The following is a 21587-nucleotide window of genomic DNA, read 5'->3' as shown; positions in this document are numbered from 1 at the left end:
ATACTGACACACATACGCAGCTTGTTACTGTGTAGATGAAACCAAATGCCCGAAACAAACACCTCAGGGTAGACCCTTCACTCCCTCAGCACAGCAGCTGTTTCATAAATGAATCAGAACAAATGGATGTGCAGACAGAAAACATATGGAGGCCTATTGATGGACTGAATCACTGCGACAAACGAAGGAAACACTGACTCCTCAAACAACTGCCACACTATAAAAGCCACCGGTCTCATCTGCCTGCGCTGTTCTCACATTAAATAGATTTTCATTGTCTGACAAATGAATTCAGAAAATGCTGAGCCAGTTAAAGACAACAAGTGATTTAATGAGTGATTTTAAGCTTAGTAATTAGTCTTCACCAGTAAGCATTGTAAATAAATTCTATAGCACTGAGAACAGCACAACCACAGTGAACTCTGTGATCTTAATACGAGAGTTATTCTTTACCTAAACTCCATTTGTGATGCTTTTATGTTGGCAAGTTAACCAATTTTTCAAAGTGTCCTGCTGTTGAAGAAGAACCACTACTGCGCTGTGTGCAGCATGAATTTGGCTGCAGGTGTTCATGGTATAATGAAAAAAAAGGTCATTTAGCAGCTGGAGTTTGGCTGCGCTGTAAAAAGTTGTAGCAGTCGTTCTGTCAACCTTGCTGTTACCACAGTAACAATAAGTGCCCCCATTTCTGCCATAACTACGATCTTAGGGATTACAGTGCTGATGGACCAGATGTAATCTCCATCCTAAGACCTAAACTAAACTCTTATACACTTAACTGTTGTTACCTGGTAAATGATTGAGACTTCAAGGCCTCAAAAAGTACTTTGGTACTAGTAGAAAGTACTGAAAGAGACCATATTTCTCCCATATTAGCATTCCTTCATCAGCTCAAGTGTAGAATTTAAAATAGTAGCACAGAAAACCCTGAATGATCGGCCCCATTATATCTCAAACACTTCATAGTACAATATTATCCTAAAACAGCACCTGGCCTTTAAACTGCAGTCTAACTTGTGAATCCCAGAGCCTTCAGCTATCAGGGTTCCCACTGGAACCAGCTCCCAAATTTGGGTTCAGAAAGTAGACACCCTCTTGACTTTTAAGAACTTTATTTTTTGATAAAGCTTATAGTTCAGGCAGGATCAGGTACCCTGGAATCATAAGTTAGTAACGGTGCCACAGAGCTTGGCTGCTCTCTGACGCACTGACCCCTCTGCTCCTTTCTCTTCCACTCTCTGGATCCCTGCGCTACCATATCATTAACCCTGCGTCTTACGTCTGGTGTAGTTTATGATTTTGCACCTTTCTACAGGTGTCTCTGGCTTTGGAGCCGCAGGTGTCTTTATAGGTGACTGGCCCCACCAACTTGTTGAGTGTTTATTGTTACACTATAAGCTCTTTTTTCTCTGTTCATTCAAGCCAGTGATGGCTGCATAGCCTCCCCGAGCCTGTTTCTCCCTCAGGGTATTTTCTAGTTTATTGACCATTTTCTTCCCCACTGTCGCCAACTATTTGGGCAAAGAGGATCACTGCATCATGGAGTCTCTCTCTAAATTGTAAGCTAAATATGATGCAACATTATGAAGTGCACTGGGGTGACTGGAAATTACTTAATTCTTGTTAACCCACAACTGGTGACATGCAAATAATAGTGAATTGCATTCAGCTGTTGTTGGCATGCCACACTCCAGTATCCAGCCCAACCCTAATCATCCACTCGCCCAGTGATAATGCTGGCATGTTTTAGAGGACATCACTATCCTGCACAAAGAAGCACAAAGTGATCTGTTGTGTGTGCATAAGCAGTTTTTAATGTTTAAATATGCACACTCCTGCAGGCCCAGGGGAAGAAGAGGTAGATAAATGGATGGACTGACAAACAGATGACAAATAGCTGAGCCTAGTTTGGGAGAAAAGCCAGACAAAAAAGATGTGGGAAGCAGATATGGCTGTCTGAGTGTTAACAGCCATGAGAGGCAGATGATGAAATTGAGCACAGTTAAGTCTAAAGGGGGATAATTAGGGATTGGAGAGAATGTCAAAGTAAAGGGTGACTGTGGGTGTACCTTTATCAATGGAAGCTCCAGCCATATGATAGAAACTCAGAGCTGTGTCCACATCATTTATATTCTTCAAGAAAGTAAAGAAGTTCTCCACCTCCTCAAATGTGATGCCCTGCGCAAGAAGACAAAAAGAACTGGGATGAAAAAAAAAAAATGTTTGCCAAATCAGTAACAAATCATTCCTGCATTTTTGTTTGGACCATAACAGCATTCCAATCCTGGGGGGGAAAAAAATAAAAATCAGCCAACTCTTGTCAAGACAAGAGCTGCGACTGCACAATACCATATTTGGAGGTCATAAGCAGTGTGACAAATGACAAGAGGAAGTGTGCATAAGCTTTCGACACACATGGTTAAACATTGCGCCACAGACGAAAAGGGGGACAGACAGCTTAAAGCAAACATGCACATATAAACAGACACACAGTCACACAGCTGCTGCACTGCTGATGAGCTCATTTGCAAAGAAAAGTGAACAGCTGGTCTTAGGCTGTAAATAATACTTTGGTCATTTACATCACAGGTTCTGCCAATGCTGACAGACTGACAGCAAAACTGAGGAAGACAGGGTAAAGAGTGAATGAAGGAAAGACAGACAGGGAGCGATGCTTGCTGCAGTTTAATTCCTTAGGGAGACAACTCTGGCAGCACCCAGCTTCATCTTTCCCATCATGACTGGAAGGAACAGTCACTTCCCTGCTTTCTGTTTCTTTTCTCTCCTAATCACCGTATTTAACCATCAGACATGCCTTATCATAGCTCAGGGTGACATCTGTGGTGCTTTAATGTATAACAAACAGCTCTGTGACAGTACTAATCGTTAAATTAAAAAAACTGAAATGGGACATATTTTGCCGCAACACGTCTGGGAATACGATATGCATGGGCGTAACTTCAGTCAGTTGACTGATGGGGCTCATTACAGTGGAACCGAACCAGCATCAAACCAGAGTTCATGCAAAGAACTGGAAATAGAAAAGACATGTACAGAATTCAACAACTTTAATATCTTTACATTTTCACTGATTTGGAGAATTTTAATACTTAACGCAACATGGCTATGTTTTTTAGACTACTCTAGTTGGAGATCAACAAATAGAAGATTAGAAGGATAATGTTAAAAATAAACATAATGTAATGCTGTGGATATTCGGACAGAGAAGTTCAGAGACGGATGAAGAGAGCTAACTTATGCTCAAAGACAGAGCACTGCCTGGAGTGACTTTAGTCATCCCAAAGTAGAGACAGAGGTGGTTAGAGAGACTGAGTGTTGGTCAGGGGGATAATATCAGACACTGTATGTGCTGCCCACTCTCAGTGATGTATTACCTCTTGTCCAGCCTCTCACAAAGACTCACAATGCCCCTGTAGAATCTCTTTGTCCCTTAAGCATGCACCGTCTGTCACGCATCCCCCCCATGTAGGCTAATTAAAACATTCACACAACCACATCTAGCACCACATATTACCACAGAGTCACTAAGGCTTATTCCAGAGCTCCATTTAAGCATGCACAAAAAGACAGATTTCTCTACCTGTGCATCCTTAAACATTTTCTTCAACCCCTTCTGCATATGCTTGAGTTTACGTGACTGGACACCACTGTAGGCCAGCAGCATACCTCCGAACTGCCTCTCAGTGATTCTGCCATCCGCGGGATCGTTCCTCTCAAACTAGGAAAGGGAAAGAGAGAAAAACAGACTGAGTCCTATGTGGTAGAACAAACATTAAATACTGGTGTCAGGCTTCAAGTTGAGCCACACTTAGAGCTGGCACTGGTGACATTAAATGTGCACGTGTCTTTTTACAACGTATCGCTGCAACAACAGTATGCCTCAAGTCAAGTCAGCACACTTGATTTACGTCTGAGCACGCTTGACATTTCTCTCTGAACTTGTTGACCTCTAGAGACGACGCATTTCCCGCAGGCAGAAGGTGACTAATCCAAAACAAGCCTGAGCTGCCCACCTTATGATAAAGAGAATGACATGCATTCTTTGACGTTTAAGTTCATCATCATGAGAGTTATAACTATGAACGGGCGTCCACACAAGAAGCAACTGGCTCGTCGTGCATCACTGTGAAGCTGATCGTTGGTCCCTAGTAGACATTCCAGGCTCCAGTTTCCTAGGTAACCCCCTAATCTACACTGCTCAAAAAAATTAAGGGAACACATTGATCACACAGTTAGGAAGCATAAACCTTTGTGAATCCATTTCACCTGCTTTGGTGCAAATGAAAGTGACAACAGGTGCACTGAAGAGACAACACCACCACCTGCAGAATCATGTAAAACTCCTCATCCTTTTTGGTTTTACTTTGTGTGTAAAACCACCTGTCACTACCTCCTTCCTTCTCCCCTGACACAAACATTTTTTGATTTAATTGTCAGTTTACTCTGGGACTACATAGAAATACAGACAGTAAGATTGGTGTCCTCTGAGTTCAACTCCTTATCCCTCCTGACTGATTTTTTTCTAGTTTCGCTTTTTTGCTATTGTTCTTGTCACTACTTGTAGCAAGAGATGATCCCTAGAGCCCATCCAGATTGCACAGGTAGTCGAGCTCCTCCAGGATGGCATAACCATATGATCAGTCTCTAGAAGGTTTTGATGTGTCTCCCGGCACAGCTTTGAGAGTGTCGAAGGGAGGACAGGAGATGGGCTGTTACATAAAGAGAGCTGGACAGGGATGTTGATGGGCATGAACCCAGCAGCAGAACCGGTATCTGCTCCTTTGTGTGAGGAGGAACAGGACAACTGCCAGGGACCTACAAAATGACCCCCAGAGGGCTACTCATGTGCAAACGCTCAGAAGCAGACTCCACAAAGATGGCATGAGGTCCCAATGTCCTCTTTTTGTGCACTGTGCTGCTCGATTGGGTTTAGCCCGACAACACCACAACTGGCAGGTCTGCCACTGGTGTCCCATTCTGTACACAGATGAGAGCAAGCTCACACTGAACACGACAGATGTGAAAGAGTCTCGAGACGCCTTGGCAAACACAATGAAATGCTAGTCACTTCAATCGGTTGTCAAGCTTGACAAGAAAAGTTAAACTCAGGATCCATTTTGTGTTGCCAGCAGTTATTTCACCTGCCGTCACTTGATGCTGCTGAATACCATTGACATTCTGCTGGTTGCTTCCTGTGGGGACACCCCTTAAGGGAAAATACAGAAGCTGCAGGCTCAGCAGTTAAAAAAAAAAAAAAAAAAAAAGAGGGCAAACAAAAGAAAAAATCTTGAGGAATAAAATAACCAGTGTTAAACTGAAGTCAACCTTATCTGTTGTGTTATGATTTCACCAACTGAGTACAGTGTGGCATCATTAAGACCCAACACACAGTATTTCTTCTCTTGCAGCTGCTCAAATGTGAGTCCCGTCCTCTGAGCCTCTGATAATGCCAATCATTGTGGTTTGGAGCATCATTTAGGCACTAGGCATGCTAAATACCAGCACAACCATATGCTCAGCAGCACTGGTCCACTGTTGTTACAGCAGAGGCACGGCTCTTACATTTAACAAAGGTGGTTTGACAGTGTAGTGCTGACACACAATCCACATAGTGAATTCATCATCCTTTTTGTTTTTACTTTGTGTGTAAAACCACCTGTCACTACCTCCTTCCTTCTCCCCTGACAGAAACATTTCTTTGATTTAACTGTCACCTTACTCTGGGACTACATACGATACTGACAGTAAGATTGGTTTCCTCTGCGTGGAAAAAGCAATTCATTTTCCTCTGGAGCTCCTAATAAGTACAGAGACTTAAAATGCATTTACATTCAAATGAACTGTAACTGTACACATACTGCAGTAAACCAGTAGATTGAAAATTGAAGCTGAATCCTCTCCTCATTAATTTTCCATTTTCATTACCTCTAGTTTAAGCACGTCATGCTGCAATTTCCTTTGAAACTCCAGGAAACTGCCAATGGTGAGTTTGCCCTTCAGATCCCCTCCAAAGAAGTATGTGGTGAGAGCGGAGCTGCAGCCGCCTGTCTTCAGGGTGTTTCCTGTGGTGGAGCGGTCGCGGTGTCGCATGCCCATGCTGGTCTGGGAACGAATGATGCTCTGGACCTACAGATGTGGAGTGTTAGCCAGAGTTTTAGAAGTAGTTATTTACTTTCAGGGCACAGAACTCTATTAAGTCTTAGAAATTTAAATATTTAATACAATAATAATACTGTACATGTACAACTGTATAAGATAACCTGAGCTGCATATGCTGTTATCACAGATTGCTGAGTACAGCACCTATCGTTCCCCTTTGAGAAAATGTCACACTGGTAGACATCAGTGTGGGAGCCTACCTTTATTACCTGCCAGTGTGTGTTACTATAATACAACTAGATGCTACTCTAGATATTAAATTTGAATACAAATACTCTCTCTTAAGCTCCTGTCACTTTTAATATGATGATTTTGTGCCAGTTCGTGTGCATCTTCTGCACGTAGGACGTGCTGCCGATGTTAGTTTAACCTGTTCAAACTCTTCCAGGTCCACCTCTCCATCGCCGTTCAGATCAAACATCTTGAAAGCTATCTCAAAGTTCCTCTGAGGAGCTGGACACAAGAGCAAAACAAAAGAAAAGTCACACTAGTTCAAGCCAGATAAACAAAGAAATAGTTGTGCAGTATCTTCAACCTTCACCTCACTGGGGGTGACATGAAGTTCTCACACAGGAAAAACAACCATCAAACTGCACAACAAAATCGGTCCCACCTTCTGCTAAAAACACACTGCACAGTGTATATGAGCATACCATACTTGTTTTCTTCACTGTTTCCAATATGCAGACTTTTGTGCATTTTTTTTTTAACCATCAGCTGCACAAAGTCATCGTTAATGATCACATAACCAGAATCTTTTTTGAGTGTAATTTTACATTTACAATTTCTCCAGGCCCATACTTCCATCTCAAAGACAACACTTACATCCATGTAACCACTTATGCAATGATAGTTAAAAGTATTTACTCTGCTATACACCTTTACTTTATGAAATTAAGTAACTAGACCTTTACTGTCTGATTTTAGAAAATGACCTAAACTGTAACATGTTGTAAGACTTAAACACCGATGTGACAAAATGTTATGACCACCCTCGCTTAATATGCAGCTGGTCCTTTGAGTGCTGACAGCTTAAACCCACTGAGGCATGGACTTTATAAGAAGCCTGAAGGTGCCTGGTGGTAGCTTGTGCCAGGCGCTATTACCAACCCTGTTTCTTGGACCAACCCTATCTCTCATTAATTGTTTGACCTGCTGCAGAGCAGAGCAGCGAAACATTGTTATGAGATGTGACAATCAAAATTTACACGTTCATCTGTGAGTGGTCATAATATTTTGACTCATCCACGTAATTTGTACACCAAAACAATAACATGCAGTATAAAACATTATATAATCTCTCCTATATTGTTAAATTCTTTTCAGAGCTTCACACTGTTAGTGTACAGTTAACTATTACGAGTATTTATTGCTTCAAACATCCCTCAATTCCTTTTATGGAAGATTAATCTTTATCTCTATCTGTAAAGGATTAAGACGATATCAAAGAGGTAAATGTGTGCCACTATGAGGTGTAAATCTAAACCTAGTAGTCAAAATGTGCCCTTTATGCTGTTTTTGTGACTATGTTAAATGGACTGGAACCAACCATAATGCATCCGGCTTTGTCTGCTTAAAAAAATGACTTGTCCTTGAAAAATTTCCCTTAAGGCTTTTTTTTTCCTCCATATAAATGGATTATAATAAAAGGTCTAGCTGAGCTAGGGATAAAAGTTTACTAGCCTTTGGAGAGGAAGGATTCAAGCTTCGTTTTCATTTTATTCCCAAAAACTCCGACACATTCAGAGGAGAGGCGTTTTATTTCCTGTATCAATGACCGATACTAGATCAAGTTAAGGCTGATCTGTGGAACACATCCGAATAAGCTGACTTGGTCGACTCGCATTAACATTTACAAACCCACGTGTCACATGTCCTATTCTACCTAATAATGTCACACTGAAAGATTTCCTTTCTTTCACCTTCTCTCTTAAGTGACAGCAGAAATGTAGAGAGCAGAGAAGACAAAGAAGAGACCCTCACGAGGTTTGATTTGTGAACCATGCATGAGATTTAAAGGATGTCATACCTAATGAGACAGGTCATATAAACCATTTCAATTCTAAGCAGTCTTGCACATTTCAACAATGTACTTACTTGACAGCACAGTGGTGAGAAAGATGTAGTCAGAGAAGGAGATAAGGCCACATTCTCCCAGTGTGTAAAATATGCTGTCCTCATCTGCAAACTTCTCCCTCTCCTGGGCAATCTTCTGCTCATCCAGGTCAGGACACACAAAAAAGGAAAAGTTATATTAAACACTTTTCACAGCTTCTACAGCTGTGGAGTTTTGTGTGTGTGTGTGTGTGTGTGTGTGTAAGAGCGAGGCCTAATTAGAGACTGGTTCAAACACAAAAATGTACACACATTCTGGTCTTTTACACACACACACTTAAAAAAAGTTACTTTTTATAGACAAGTTATCACATTAACAGTCATGCAAGTGCTGCATACACATGAAGCCAAACAGGTAGGCGAGGATGGTGATGATTAGTCAGTGGTCAGTTCAAGTACAAAACCATTTATCCACCAGAGACCGTACTCACAGTGAGAAACTGACAAAGAGAGGGAAAACGTCATGAGAGACTGCAGCACAAACACACACTATTAAACATATCTGTAACACAACCCAGTGTATTAGTCATTAAAACAAGGTGAATTTATCTCTCTTTTGCACACCCACATACACACACAAACACACAGTTAACTATGTTTTCCATGTGTATATTCACAGCACTGCATGAAAGTGTGATTTCATCACATGCACACTACACACTCAGTGACAGAGACTTGAAAGACAGTGTCCCACTAGCAGAGCTCTCCACCAAACAGACGGACAGAGCATGCCTAGAGAGGGGTGAGGGGGTGGAGGGGGGGGGGGGGGGGGGGGGGGGGGGGGGGTTGGCCCACGTGGCGTTACCTCCATCTGCAAATAGGTCCATTTCAGGGGAGGATGAGGAGGGAGGAAAAACAACTGTTAGAAAAAAAAATCATGGCCTCTGCTCTCTTTAGCATTCACATTGCTGCACACGCACACACACGCACTCACACACACACACACACACACACACACACACACACACACACACACACACGCACGCACTCACACACACACACACACACACACACAGAAACAATCTTGCTCAAAACAAGATAATTGGGCGATGCCACTCAAAGAATTCAATTACGCTTTGCAGTCTTCACGGTATTCAACTACAATTAACGTACAATAAATAATCAAACTAAGACTATGATTTGCTCTGCTACACATTATTACATTGAGTGTACATTTAGCATATCTAAACTGAAGTGAATCCAACTGATGTAGTAGTATAATCACAAGAACTGCATGCTGCAAAGCTAATCTCATATTATCACTTGCAGGGGAAGCAGCCCTATATTAATTACATTAATTGAAACATATATGAATACAAAAATTTGGTGGCACCCCCTTCATATCAAATATTTCAAATTATTACCCCATACCCGACTCCCTTCTCATTACATAGAATCTGTATAACTGCTGCTTAATACAATTAGTATGAGCTCATAAAATTGATCTCTATCGCCAATTCATGTCTATCCTCAGTCTTAAAAGTCAGGATGCGAAGACAACATCGGTTTTTACTGTGACTTTAATTACTGAAACATTCATGGTCTAAGGAGAAGGGAGTGGGGAGAAAGGGGCAATCGGAGGAAGAGAAAGTTATTTTTTTATGATACTGGTTGACAGGAAGTGACAGAAGAAGGAAGACAGTAAAGGGCAATGTTTTAATTCCAGGTGCTTTACAGGTGTTACTGTCTGTATAAATGTAAAAGAGTACAAGAAAGAAGAGAGCAAAAAAAGAAGAAGGGTGAGAGTGAAAGAGGTTGGTACAGTCCCCAAAGTTGGGAACAATGACACATGGCACAAGCTCTCTGGGTCTGAGGCAAGGCTGAGATATAACACCAGTCTACAAAACAGAAAAGACAAACGCTGCCACACAAGTGTGCATGCCAGTGGGCACAATGTGACAGCTACAAGGCTGCACACAAAGAGACATAAACACACTGGGCCTCATTATAAAGATCAGAACAGAGGCACAAAGCACATTAGGCATAATATCACATCTTTCATTGGTTTGAGTCAAGGATAAAAGCATCCTCATAGAAAAGCCAAAAATGGCACTGGAGGAACACAAATCCAAATACACCGCAGCTTCCAAAAAAGTTGAGACACCATTTAAAATTAATTATAATTCCCTCTAAATTTCAATTTGCTGATGTCATCTTAAAACCTGTTAAAACCATACCCAACAAAAATATGAACACACAAACCCAAAAGTTTAATTTAAAATGACATTTCCCTCAACATGCCCATGCACTCCAGAAGGAATGGTACTGAGTGCTGTGAGGTAGCTGACCATGCTGTGTTTGCTTTGTGATAACACATGGACCGTTGCATAAAGATATGCAATTGAGATGATACTGAGTATATACACAAACTGTTGTGCTTATACACTGTTGATCAGTTATGAGATGAAATAGGAAACATCAGCCAAACACAAACATCAGCCAATCAAAATTTGAAATTCTATTTGGAAATCATGGATCCATGTCAAACAGGGTAAAGAGGAGGGGACCATCACCTCACACTTTAAATGACCTAAACTGTTGAAATCCTACATTAAAACATTTTTCTTTTAATACTGTAATACAGTAATTCCCTCTGATTCCAAATGCTTACAGCATGTTTTTAAAGGAAGAGTTGATGCAACACAGTGGCAACCGCGCCCGTGTGCCCACTTTATGTGAAACGTGTTGTTGAAGTCAAAGTCAAAATGGGCTGTTTTTATATACAATTTACAAAGAAAATAAATACATTTTTCGTAAATGGGGTTATGAAATGGCCCCGCAATGGAAACTAGTACCATATTAATCCAATATTATTTTAAAGGCTGCAGTAACAGGCACTAACCCAAAAGCCACACAAACACTCTACTCTGATGCAGCCTGTGTCCTACTAGGTAAACAACCCAATTTTATCTTTTAGGATCCCACTCTACAGCCACAGCTTTCAGTGCCAATGAGCTGACAATAAAGCATCTCCTCTTCATTTTTGCTTTCTCTCTCACACTCACACACACACACAGTGTGCCATCATAGTGTGATGCAACACTGCGCACTCTGTTAAGAAGAAGAGGTATGGCACTGTATATATCAAGCTGTGCTCCATGTTTCATACTGCCTTTCCTTTCCTTAGATCCTGCAGCACTGTTGTAAGGGATCATGGCCGGACTTGCACTTTATCCTCTATCTTTCTGTCACTAGTGCAAGCCTCGGCTTCCAAGATACGCAATTCAGGATGCTCCAGTAAAAAGCCAGTGAATGGCACAAAAATGCACAGAGAGTATTATATCAGATAAATGACAAAAGACTTATCTACAAAACGCAGCTATTAGGCTACTTGATTCCTAAGACACTTAGTCTCTGTGTCTAATCAGTTAGTAATTCATTAGTTTTGATAGCTCAACTGGGAGGACATTATGCCTATAAAACACGCTGCTGCATTTACTAAGAGGCTCCGAACTACTTAAAAAAAAAAAAAAAAAAACAACCAAAAAAACACAGTATTTAACACTTGTAGATTTTTCCCAAAGCAAAGCACTGATCTTTAAATGACTGTAAGCCTGATTGCTGCAGCAATCAAGTAAATTAAAACCTAATGCCTTCTTTGTGTGTATCTATTAATCTGTGCCAACTTCATGCATGCATGTGAGTGTGACTGCTTTTTAGATGTTTGCCTTGAGCCTGGTCATGTCTTCATACATGTCTTTGTGTGTTAGCTACACTAAAGCCGACCCGTGGCTGTGTCCAGATGGCAGACTGAACAATCTAACTAGCCTGTGAGGTGAGGCAGAAGCACAGAGCTGCTGTCTGGGCAGCACTGGTAGCAAAGAGTGCACAGAGAGTTAAAGTGTGGTCAGGGCTAAGCTCTCCAGTGCACCAGGCTAAGGAACAGGCCAAGGCTACCCCGACCAAATTTTAACTAGCTTTAAGAAAACAAAAAAGTGAGACCCGTACAGCAAGCATAACCAAATCTTATTCATTTCACTGGAGTAGTTAGAAAAGATTTTCTAAACACAGCTGAAAATATACATACAGTATAAAAATATATATACAGTTTAAAAAACATCTTTAGATTTGTTTTCTTTTACTTTGTTCCCTGTGTACAGTGTATTTTTGTTTTATTTATATTTACATGTTTGAAATAAAAACAGCCAATCACTTCTTTGTTAAAGCCACAAATACCTATGGACATGACTATATAACACAGCTGTGCTGATGAGAAAGATCAAATCTCTGACATCCAGTGTCATAACAAAAGCAAACAGACATCAGCTGAAGCAACTTTGATTGATATGAGACATAATTCACACTATTCTGCAGTCCGCTTGTATAGACATTTGGATACCAAAAATATGTCATTTGTCACCCATCAATTTTCCTCCTATCTTTTTCCTCCATGAGTGCCACACCAAAGACATTAATTTATGGGTCTAGGCTGAGATTTGCCTGTATAGATGAAACCCTCAGCCAGTGACAAAAGGGAATTGCTCTCATTCCACTGTTAATAAATGCACATATGTCGAGTGTGCATGGGTTTGAGTGATGCCTGTCCCTAAGTGACCTTGCATCTGAATGCAAAGGGACTTGGTTTACTGGACCGTGTTGATAAACTGGTTTAAAAAAAGAAAGAAATAAAAAAAAGTCAGCGACATGTACAGTCTGACAGGCAGACAGTGCAGAATGAGTGAAAGAGGGGAGGAAAGTGACAAGGGGTGCATTAAAAATGAATCAGTACCATTATGTCCTTTGCACTCCAGTGTGTGATGTGGTAGCTCTAAGGTTACTGTCACTTTTGTGGGTACAATAAAAGATTTGAGTTTCAGGGAAAACTGAATTCAGGATGACCTGCTTGAGGGTAAAGTCAATCCAGGTCTGAGCTTGACATTTCTGAATGGTCTGACTGTCTGCAAGCCCACTTGCCAACAAAGAACACTTTGAGCACACATCAGATTTCAATGGGGGGGGGGGGGGGGGGGATCATGCTGGATATCTATACTGATGTGGACTGGTTAATGTGTTAGGAATGAAAGGATGCCACGTCGTTCGATGGAAATTAAAATTATCAACCTACAGAGGGGTGAATTCAAAGATACCCCAAAAATCAAAGTGAAAAAATTAGGCTAGGCTAGTCCATTTGGCTGAAATTTCATTGCAGCAACTCAAAATGGTAGTCAGTAGTTTACCTGATGACAGTCAGGCTGCCATCCGGTATCTGTCACACATGCTCAGGATGAATCTGCTCTCACCTGTGAAAAGCACAGGGCACCAGTGTTGGACCTGCTAACTTTGATAATCTATGGCAAATGCCAATCGGGCTCCATAGTGTTGGGAGGTGAGCACAGGGCCCACTAGAGGACATCGGGCCCTTAGGCCACCCTCATGAAGCCTGTTTCTGATTGCTTGGTCAGAGACATTCACACCAGTGGCCTGCTGGAGGTCATCTTATAGGGCTCTAGCAGTGCTACCTGTGCAGCCTCTATACAGTCCAGGTATCGCCCCATGTTACCAGTAGTGACACCCTAGCCAAATGCAAAACTAGTGAAAAAACAGTCAGAAAAGATGAAGAAGGGAAAAATGTCAGTGGTCTCCAGTGTAAAACCATTCCTGTATCGGGTGTCGTTTCAGCGTTGCCCCTCTAGTGCACTTGTTGTTAATTTCAGTAACACCAGAGCAGCTGAAACTGATCAACAACCCCCTCTGCTACTAAACTGACCAGACCAATATCCCAGAAGTTTAACTGACTTGATGCTACACTGTTTAAAAAGTGCTCTTTTAATTTTTTTGAGCAGTGTATATCCTCCCCAACAAACACAAAGACAATGCGATTTTTCATGTTGGTTACTTCGCCGCAGACAATATTTTCTCCCTGTATATGATCGCATCTTTGGACCAAAACAACACATCCTGTAGGTGGGTAGGCAGGTGTGTGGGAGGAGAAAAAATTAATGCATTAGCCACCTCTAGTCTCAGGGGTAACCACAAAGCAGGTGTGCCATTAATAACTAATGGAGAGAGCACATTCAGTATAATGCTTCCTGATGTGGAACGCTCAATAAACAAATTTCGTTCACTGAGGACTGGCAGCTGTCTTATAAAAGAAAGGGTGAACCGAATTAAATGACCAGCTTTTGAGACAACCCAACCTCTAACACAGTAGAAAGACAGAGAGAGAGAAAGAGAGGGAGAAAGACCAGAAGATCAGGAATATTCAGTGTGTGTTTTTGTGTGAGCTTTCACAGTTAACAAAACAGAGAGGTCAACGAAAGCACGTAGACAGTTAGACACAGCAGAAGAATATGTATTGGTCTGGATCAGTCCAAACAGCAGCCCCTAGGAGCTTCCTGTGAAATCAGAAAGGGTAAACATGACAACAGTTGGTGTGACAAGTGGCTCGTTTTCAATCGGAGCAGCCGGCTCTGCACTCCCTCTGAGTGACAGGTGTCGACTTTCAGTCTCTGCGGGTCATCCGGAAGACAGTGTGGCTTTATAAACAGAGCAGGCCAGAACATGTAGGAACAGTTTGCATACATTTAAAGGCACAAACCAAGTCCTGCCTTCAGTAACTCTAAACCATGCTCTACAGAAATCATGCAGCACTGACACCCGACAGTCCAGAGGATGGATTTGTGAAGACTATCAAGCACATCAATTCAGCCTTGACATTAGCTAACAGAGCCATTGTTCTGGGCCTAAAATCACCTCGTGATGCCATCATGCACAGAGAGGGGGCGCCGCCACCAGCTACTTTCTCTGTGAGAGGCAGGCATTAGAGCAGTGCATGCTGGGAAACAACTCAAGTGCCAAAGCATTTGGAAAGCTACAGCTGTTGTTAGAAGAAATGAAAGATGAGAAGAAAAGGTGTGCGTGTAAAGCAAGACAGTGAGAGTGCAGGGGAACAGCACCATTAGGATGTCTTACTGACCAATACCCTTTAGAAAGTAATCATTTTAGCGGCCCTTTTCATCCCAGCTTTGCAATACTTTAAAATCTAAAATTTACATATAAAAGTAGGTGCACTTTACATTGCGGAACTGACTAGTATATATAAATTATATAGCAGTGCTGCAGTGTTTAATAATCCTTGTCAAGGCAAACTATAGCCTGCATTTTCAATAATTCAGCAGGGAAGGCATGGCATATAGCTGCCTCTAGCAAAGCTATACAAAGGGCACTGGGAAGGTCTCCAACATAATGTCCAATAACAATAGCAGTGTTTGAGTTTGCATATTTGATACAGGATCACACACAGTGGGGCGTGTGCCTACTTCACATTATCACACTGCCAGTCAGGATATGATGAACAGGTTGTAACATGTCCTTAGCTACAATTATCTTATCGTTACGCATTGCTGACTGACAGAGCCATTCAACCGACTTCAAAACCAAATCTCTTCAACATTTACACTACACTAAAAACAAGTATCAGGTGTCTTACTGTAGCATATATAATTAATGGGCAAGGCAGAGGTGGAGAGTGCTATGGCAACCAAATAAGCCAAAATAAGACATCTCAGAGTGCTGCTGTTTTATGCAGCTAGTACTTGCATAGGGCAGATAAGCATTTATATGATCAAGTATTTTTTTTAAAGTTTGTTAAAAAAGTGGTTAATAATTAAACACACCAATCCCCTGATTACTAAAGCAGCTACTGCTCATGCTTGTGCAGGTTACCGTCCTGTTGCACCGTGGCTAAAGCGGTTACCAGTCTATCATTAAGAAATATGTTACATGGCCATACTCTGCTTATTATATATAAATACAGTGGAACCTTATTCTACTCCCATCACAAATACAGCATGTTGAAACCGTGAGGAAAGACCTGAATGGAATTTTAGGAATTGTTATTGGCAATCCAGGGAAAATATAAAAATTAAAATGCACATTTTTGCTGCTGTCCTAGTCATAGTGGATGGACACTCACGCTTGATGATAATGAGATGTGGTACATACAGAAAAAAAGTGTTTAAATAGCTGTTCCCCTGAACTAACAATGGTGAACAGCTATGCCCTGCATATTACTGCAGAGAAAGAGCAAGTAGTCAAAAGAAAGTAGAGAAATCAAAGGGAGAGGAGGAAAAAGTATAAAGGAGATAGAAGGAATAGCAAGAGGCTACAGAGTGCATTTTTTTTTTTTCATTCAGGTGCACACATGCTGCTCGGCACACACCCCATACCTGCCAGAAGTCCTGCAGAGAGGGAGGGGCAGAGCAGGAAGAAAGGAGCGAGACAGAGGAGATGAAGTGGAGGTGGGGAGGAGGGTTGGGGAGTTGGAGGGTGAAGAGTGGGGATCAGCAGATGTAATGATTGGGGAGAAGAGAGAGAAAAAACGAGGGATGTTGGGAGACAGGGAATTGAGGATGACAGTTTTTCAAGAGGAAGAGAAGAGAGAAAATGGGGAGTTATTTGTTACATGAATGAGAGAGAATGTCTGATAAGAGCATGAGAGAATAATCAACAGTTAACAACATCAGGTCACATCAATATAGGATTACTGCAGCTGAAAGCATACAAACATGAGGGCAGGAAGAATAACCGCAGCGAGGGAGTGAATCAACAGTGGAGAAAAGGTACATTTGAACAATTTGTTGAGCAAAGACAAGCAGTTAAAAATTTCTAAAACAATCATGTTACTCTGGGCAGGATGGAAAGCAACACAATGAACAGGTTGAGTCCATATGAACAACAACTGGTAAACAACCACACAAGTTTGTCTTACATACAGACTGAACCTGGAACAAATTAGTGTCAGCAGGAGATGGTGGACAGAAGGATGTATTAAGTGGTTTGCAACACCTACACATATTCCCCTTTAACTATGCAGCATTACAGTCAGCTTGGCTACTTACTCTCCATAAAACCACAGGAAGTGACGTACAGCGATCTTTTAGGAGACCTCTCATGACGTCCTCTTTGCTATGAACTTTAGCTTTAGTTTACCTCTCAACCCCCAGCTGAAACGCTCCTGTTGTACCTAAATGTACTTTCCATCAATTTCATTATTTAAACGTATACTACCACTATACTAGCCATCTCATGTAGGTCTAACTCATTGCATTTTTTTGTTTTGTGTTAACTTTGAAGGAAATAGTAAAAGTTTATTCCTCCTCTAAACTGCTAGTTATGCACATTAAACCAGTGAGAAGAAAGTGTGTGTGTGTGTGTGTGTGTGTGTGTGTGTGTGTGTGTGTGTGTGTGTGTGTGTGTGTGTGTGTGTGTGTGTGTGTGTGTGTGTGTGTGTGTGTGTGTGTGTGCGTGCAAAAATGAGGACTGTAGAGGGAGGGAATCTCTTGGGCCACTCTAGCCATGGTAGTAAAATCACCAGGGAGAAAAAAAACCAAAGCTAAATCCAGTATCTGAGAAGCCCATGTGTCTAAAGATTTGCCTGGCAAATGTAAGAAGCATGAGGACTAGATACAGATGACATTTACATAAGCAGACAAGGGCCATAAACGAAGAGTGTTCCATTTTGATTTTGGTCATTTTGATTACTATATATCCCAAATTCTTTAATCATTTTGTAAAATATGGGCAAGTAAAAGTTTTGCAGAGGTGTTCACAGAACATAAGGTAAGGTAAAGCAAAACTGCAGGAGCAGAGAAAGGAGTACAGGAAGAAACTTGTGACAAAAAAAAAATAAAATAGACTGCAGTCCCTCGCTACCTATTCATCTGACTTCAATATGGAGATTAGGTAGCAACTCATAGCAACCTGGGGGCTGATGAATTTTGTAATGAGGTTAGAAGCTACAATCACCACACTGATGATTAGCTAATATTAAATGAACGCTTAGCTGCTGGGTGTTGAGAGGTGCTCTCTCTAATCTATGGGAGGGCAGTAATGGTCACAAATCAATATCAATAAAAGCACTTACAAAATAATGATCTTGGTGATTTATATTCATGGAAATGTCAGCATTTAGAGTACAGACCCTAGCTCCCTGAAGTCAATCAGTGTCCATGAGGACCAGCCTGTAATGCTTGCATACTGTCATTGTCTTTGAAGAGGTCATTATATAGTGGGCAGGCCTTCTTTGTGCATGTCCCTATTACAGTTACTCTTAAGTGCTTTGTTAAAGGCACCTTCATACTGAACAGCTTTTCTGTCCTTTAATCCTTTGTCTGAACTTTAGAGCTCTGATAATATTTGCAAAAGCAAAAGTATTAGTGAAACAGCAAAGCAGGGCCAAAAGCAAAGACACGAGTAAAGAAAGAAAGAAGTATCTAAGATAATGTTCCAATTCAATTTTAAAGGTGGTGAAGACAAAAAGACATTTTCTACTGTTGATCTAATAATGTTATTTTGTTTTGATAAAACTGATTTACACACACATCAGCATAACAACAGATTTAAGCAAAATACAAAACAAAGTGGACTCAAAAATACAAGTTAAATGTGTTTTTGTATTTAGACAGTTGCATTATTTGCTGGATGTAATGATGTTTCCGGTTTGTTTACGCTCTCTTTCCATTTGTCCTTTTTTGAAATGCTACAATCCAACTGCCTGCAGTAAGTATTTAATTTTATTCTACAGAGTCAGAGAATCCATTCATACTAAACTCCAGCTATTTATCTACCTCCCGCAGTACCAGTTCATCCAGAACAAAGAATGAATGCAGTTCTTTTGATTTATATTGCATTTCAAAGAAGGACCTCATTCTGTGTCTATGTAAGATTCAATGAACAGTAATATCTGGACACAAAGATGGCAATATTTTTATGAATTAACCTGTGATTTGACTCTAGTTATTTTTCTTTTAGAGATAATATGACTGATTTTTGCACTCACTCATATTTCAATAAGACCATACTTTATAAAACTACACTTGTAATTCCTGCTCTGTTTTTGCATATTTAAAAAACATAAACAGATTAAATCTTATTATAAACTGGAGATTTAAAAAAAAAAAAAAAAAAAGTAATTATCAAGAGCAGACTTCATTTTTGCTTGATCTTTTCTGCATGACAGCAAAAGAATTCATTTAAAGTGCTAAGAAGTCATTTTAGCATTTTTGTTCACTTGGGACTATTATCTACCTGGCCAGACATCACCATGGAGAATTTGGATAACTGAAAAAAATGTGATTTGCTGGTATTTTTGATTGGTGAGCTGATTCTTAAAGCCATCGGTCATATTCTGGGTGATAAACCCCTGTGGTGGACTGGCAAACTGTGCAAGGGGAAAGAAATAAACTCTAACAATATGTTTTTAGAACACACATTATTTGTAGTATGTTTACAAAATCCCACAACAGCGACTCTAAACTGAATTTATGAATCAGATATTAAACTAAGACATAATTAGACCTCCATCATAGCTAAGTTGACTTTCTATCCTTTTTTCAAGTAAGACACCCTCATCATACCTTTCCATCATAGCGCTTCACAATGAATTGATCCAGGCCTAGATCTGAGAAAGAGAGAGAGAGAGAGAGATTGTAGATTAGGACAGACTTATGCATAGCATGGTGCAGAGCAATTATTTATTTACTTGGTATTACCTGTGGTAATCAATGACATGTGCTGGAGATTAATAATAGTCATTAACAACCCATTTCTATTTTGCCAATCACCAGCATTCAGCTTTCACTCAGTTCTCAAACAAGGAGGCATTTGATAGATCCAGGTCAGCAGCACAAACCAAAGCCCACATAATGTAGTAATTGTATTTAGGGTAGCTTGAAATGAGCATTGGGATTCATCAGAAATCAATGTTATTTCATGCTAACACAACAAATACTCACTTAAATTAGTACACGGGGTATGGATCAGGTGAAAATAAATAAGCTTTATCTCGGTCTGTATGCTTATTACGCTCAGTCTTTGTTGTTTCTCCTTGCAAGCAGAGCAGGAAATGTGATTTTTTTTTTTATAAAACTCAATTATGCTTGAAAAATAAGTTCTTCATTTTGCATCAAAAACAGTTACACTTTTCAATAAATCTAAATATATCTAACTTTGGTGTGAGGCAGCAGTTTTCATCTGTTATATGATAATTCATGCAGAACCTGCATTAATACAGTCCAGGAGTCCTTTACAATGAATGAATGCACTGTAACAATAAACCAAGAATTTGACTGTGACTCTAACTGAATTTTGGAGTTGAATAGTAATGAGAGATAAAGACGAGTGAGATGCTAAAACAAATCTATGCCAAGTTAAGCTTCCTAACTTCACAACCCTCCTGTGGCCGTAGATCAAATATTTCTCACTGGCTCCATGTGCAACGCCTGAGATCTGTTCTTGTTTGAACCCGTTAATTGATGCACCAACTGCTGTGTGGTGACTTCTAAACACAGCACGACTAGACTGCCCTCCCACCCCTCCCTTCTCATACTAGTATCATTATAGCATGAACTATCACAAGTCCAGAACGGTGTGAGTTGGGTGTCCCTGAATGGTGCACAGGGGAGGGGGTTGTGCTGGGTAAGGCGCTACCATTTAAGTGGCCTGATCTCAGCATTTCTTAATGGAAACATCTTACCCTGTGAAGTGATGACCATAAACAACCTGCATATACTGTAAGTACTGTAACTATATACGTGAGATCTCCAGGCAGTATTTGGGGTTCAGGAGCAGAATCAGACTTGATATTTACTGTGACAGATCAAAGAAACAAAAGAGGGAGTACAATCATATAAAAGAGCAGAGTGTGTCAGTGGGTGAAAGCATTGCCCTTTTCAGACATGGGACACATAACATTGCTAGCTCCATCAATCTGTGAAAGTGACCGCATTTTGCCATTTAAGTCACTGTCATTTAAGTCACTGTCATGTTGATGTTCCTGCTGACATACCCACAACACTGATGGAGCAAGCCACATTTCGAACATGATATCATGTGCACAGGGCAGGTTTGGCAGTACATCAAGTGACATATAATATTCCAGGTTAGAGTTTCGTCAACTGGCTGCATATATTTTGGTAGTTACTTAGATAATTAGAGATGCTATGTCCAGTATGTAGATATAATGGGAATCCATCCATATGCACATTAGCAAAAGGACGGAACAGTTATTAAACTGTAGCTTATAACCGAGAGCTCATCTCTCTGAAGTGAACTATACTACATCAAGTGCTCTTAGCTCATTGAGCCTTTCCCCGTGCTCTGGGCAGTTTACTCTAAGTAATAATTATTGAAGCTACCACTGTTGCCATGTGAGCAAATGTGTGCAATTTTCTTGCTTTGGAAAATCTTTTGAATTTATCTTGCTGCTGTCTGATACTGACAGTATTAAGCTTAGAAGAAAGAAACAGCAAGAACCAATCACAGGCTGTATATAAAAGATGGAGATAGATGTG

At 40.7% G+C, this 21587-nt stretch overlaps 1 protein-coding gene across 1 annotated transcript in view; it reads right to left on the bottom strand.

The window, feature by feature from the left end:
* LOC115793003 (calcium uptake protein 1, mitochondrial) overlaps window positions 1-21587 on the bottom strand; it is a 28580-nt gene that overhangs the window by 1899 nt on the left and 5094 nt on the right. Inside the window, exons 5-12 of the mRNA XM_030747691.1 lie at window positions 19653-19696; window positions 16464-16475; window positions 9101-9106; window positions 8278-8392; window positions 6551-6633; window positions 5947-6147; window positions 3602-3739; window positions 2070-2178 (exon numbers count right to left, since the gene is read on the bottom strand). Coding sequence (XP_030603551.1) covers window positions 2070-2178; window positions 3602-3739; window positions 5947-6147; window positions 6551-6633; window positions 8278-8392; window positions 9101-9106; window positions 16464-16475; window positions 19653-19696 — 708 coding nt within the window. The remainder of the gene's footprint in view (window positions 1-2069; window positions 2179-3601; window positions 3740-5946; window positions 6148-6550; window positions 6634-8277; window positions 8393-9100; window positions 9107-16463; window positions 16476-19652; window positions 19697-21587) is intronic.

The sequence above is a fragment of the Archocentrus centrarchus genome, chromosome 15 (genome assembly GCF_007364275.1).
Source record: "Archocentrus centrarchus isolate MPI-CPG fArcCen1 chromosome 15, fArcCen1, whole genome shotgun sequence".
Lineage (NCBI taxonomy): Eukaryota > Metazoa > Chordata > Actinopteri > Cichliformes > Cichlidae > Archocentrus > Archocentrus centrarchus.
Note: the sequence above shows the minus strand (reverse complement) of the source record. Positions and strands in the feature narration are given on the sequence as shown.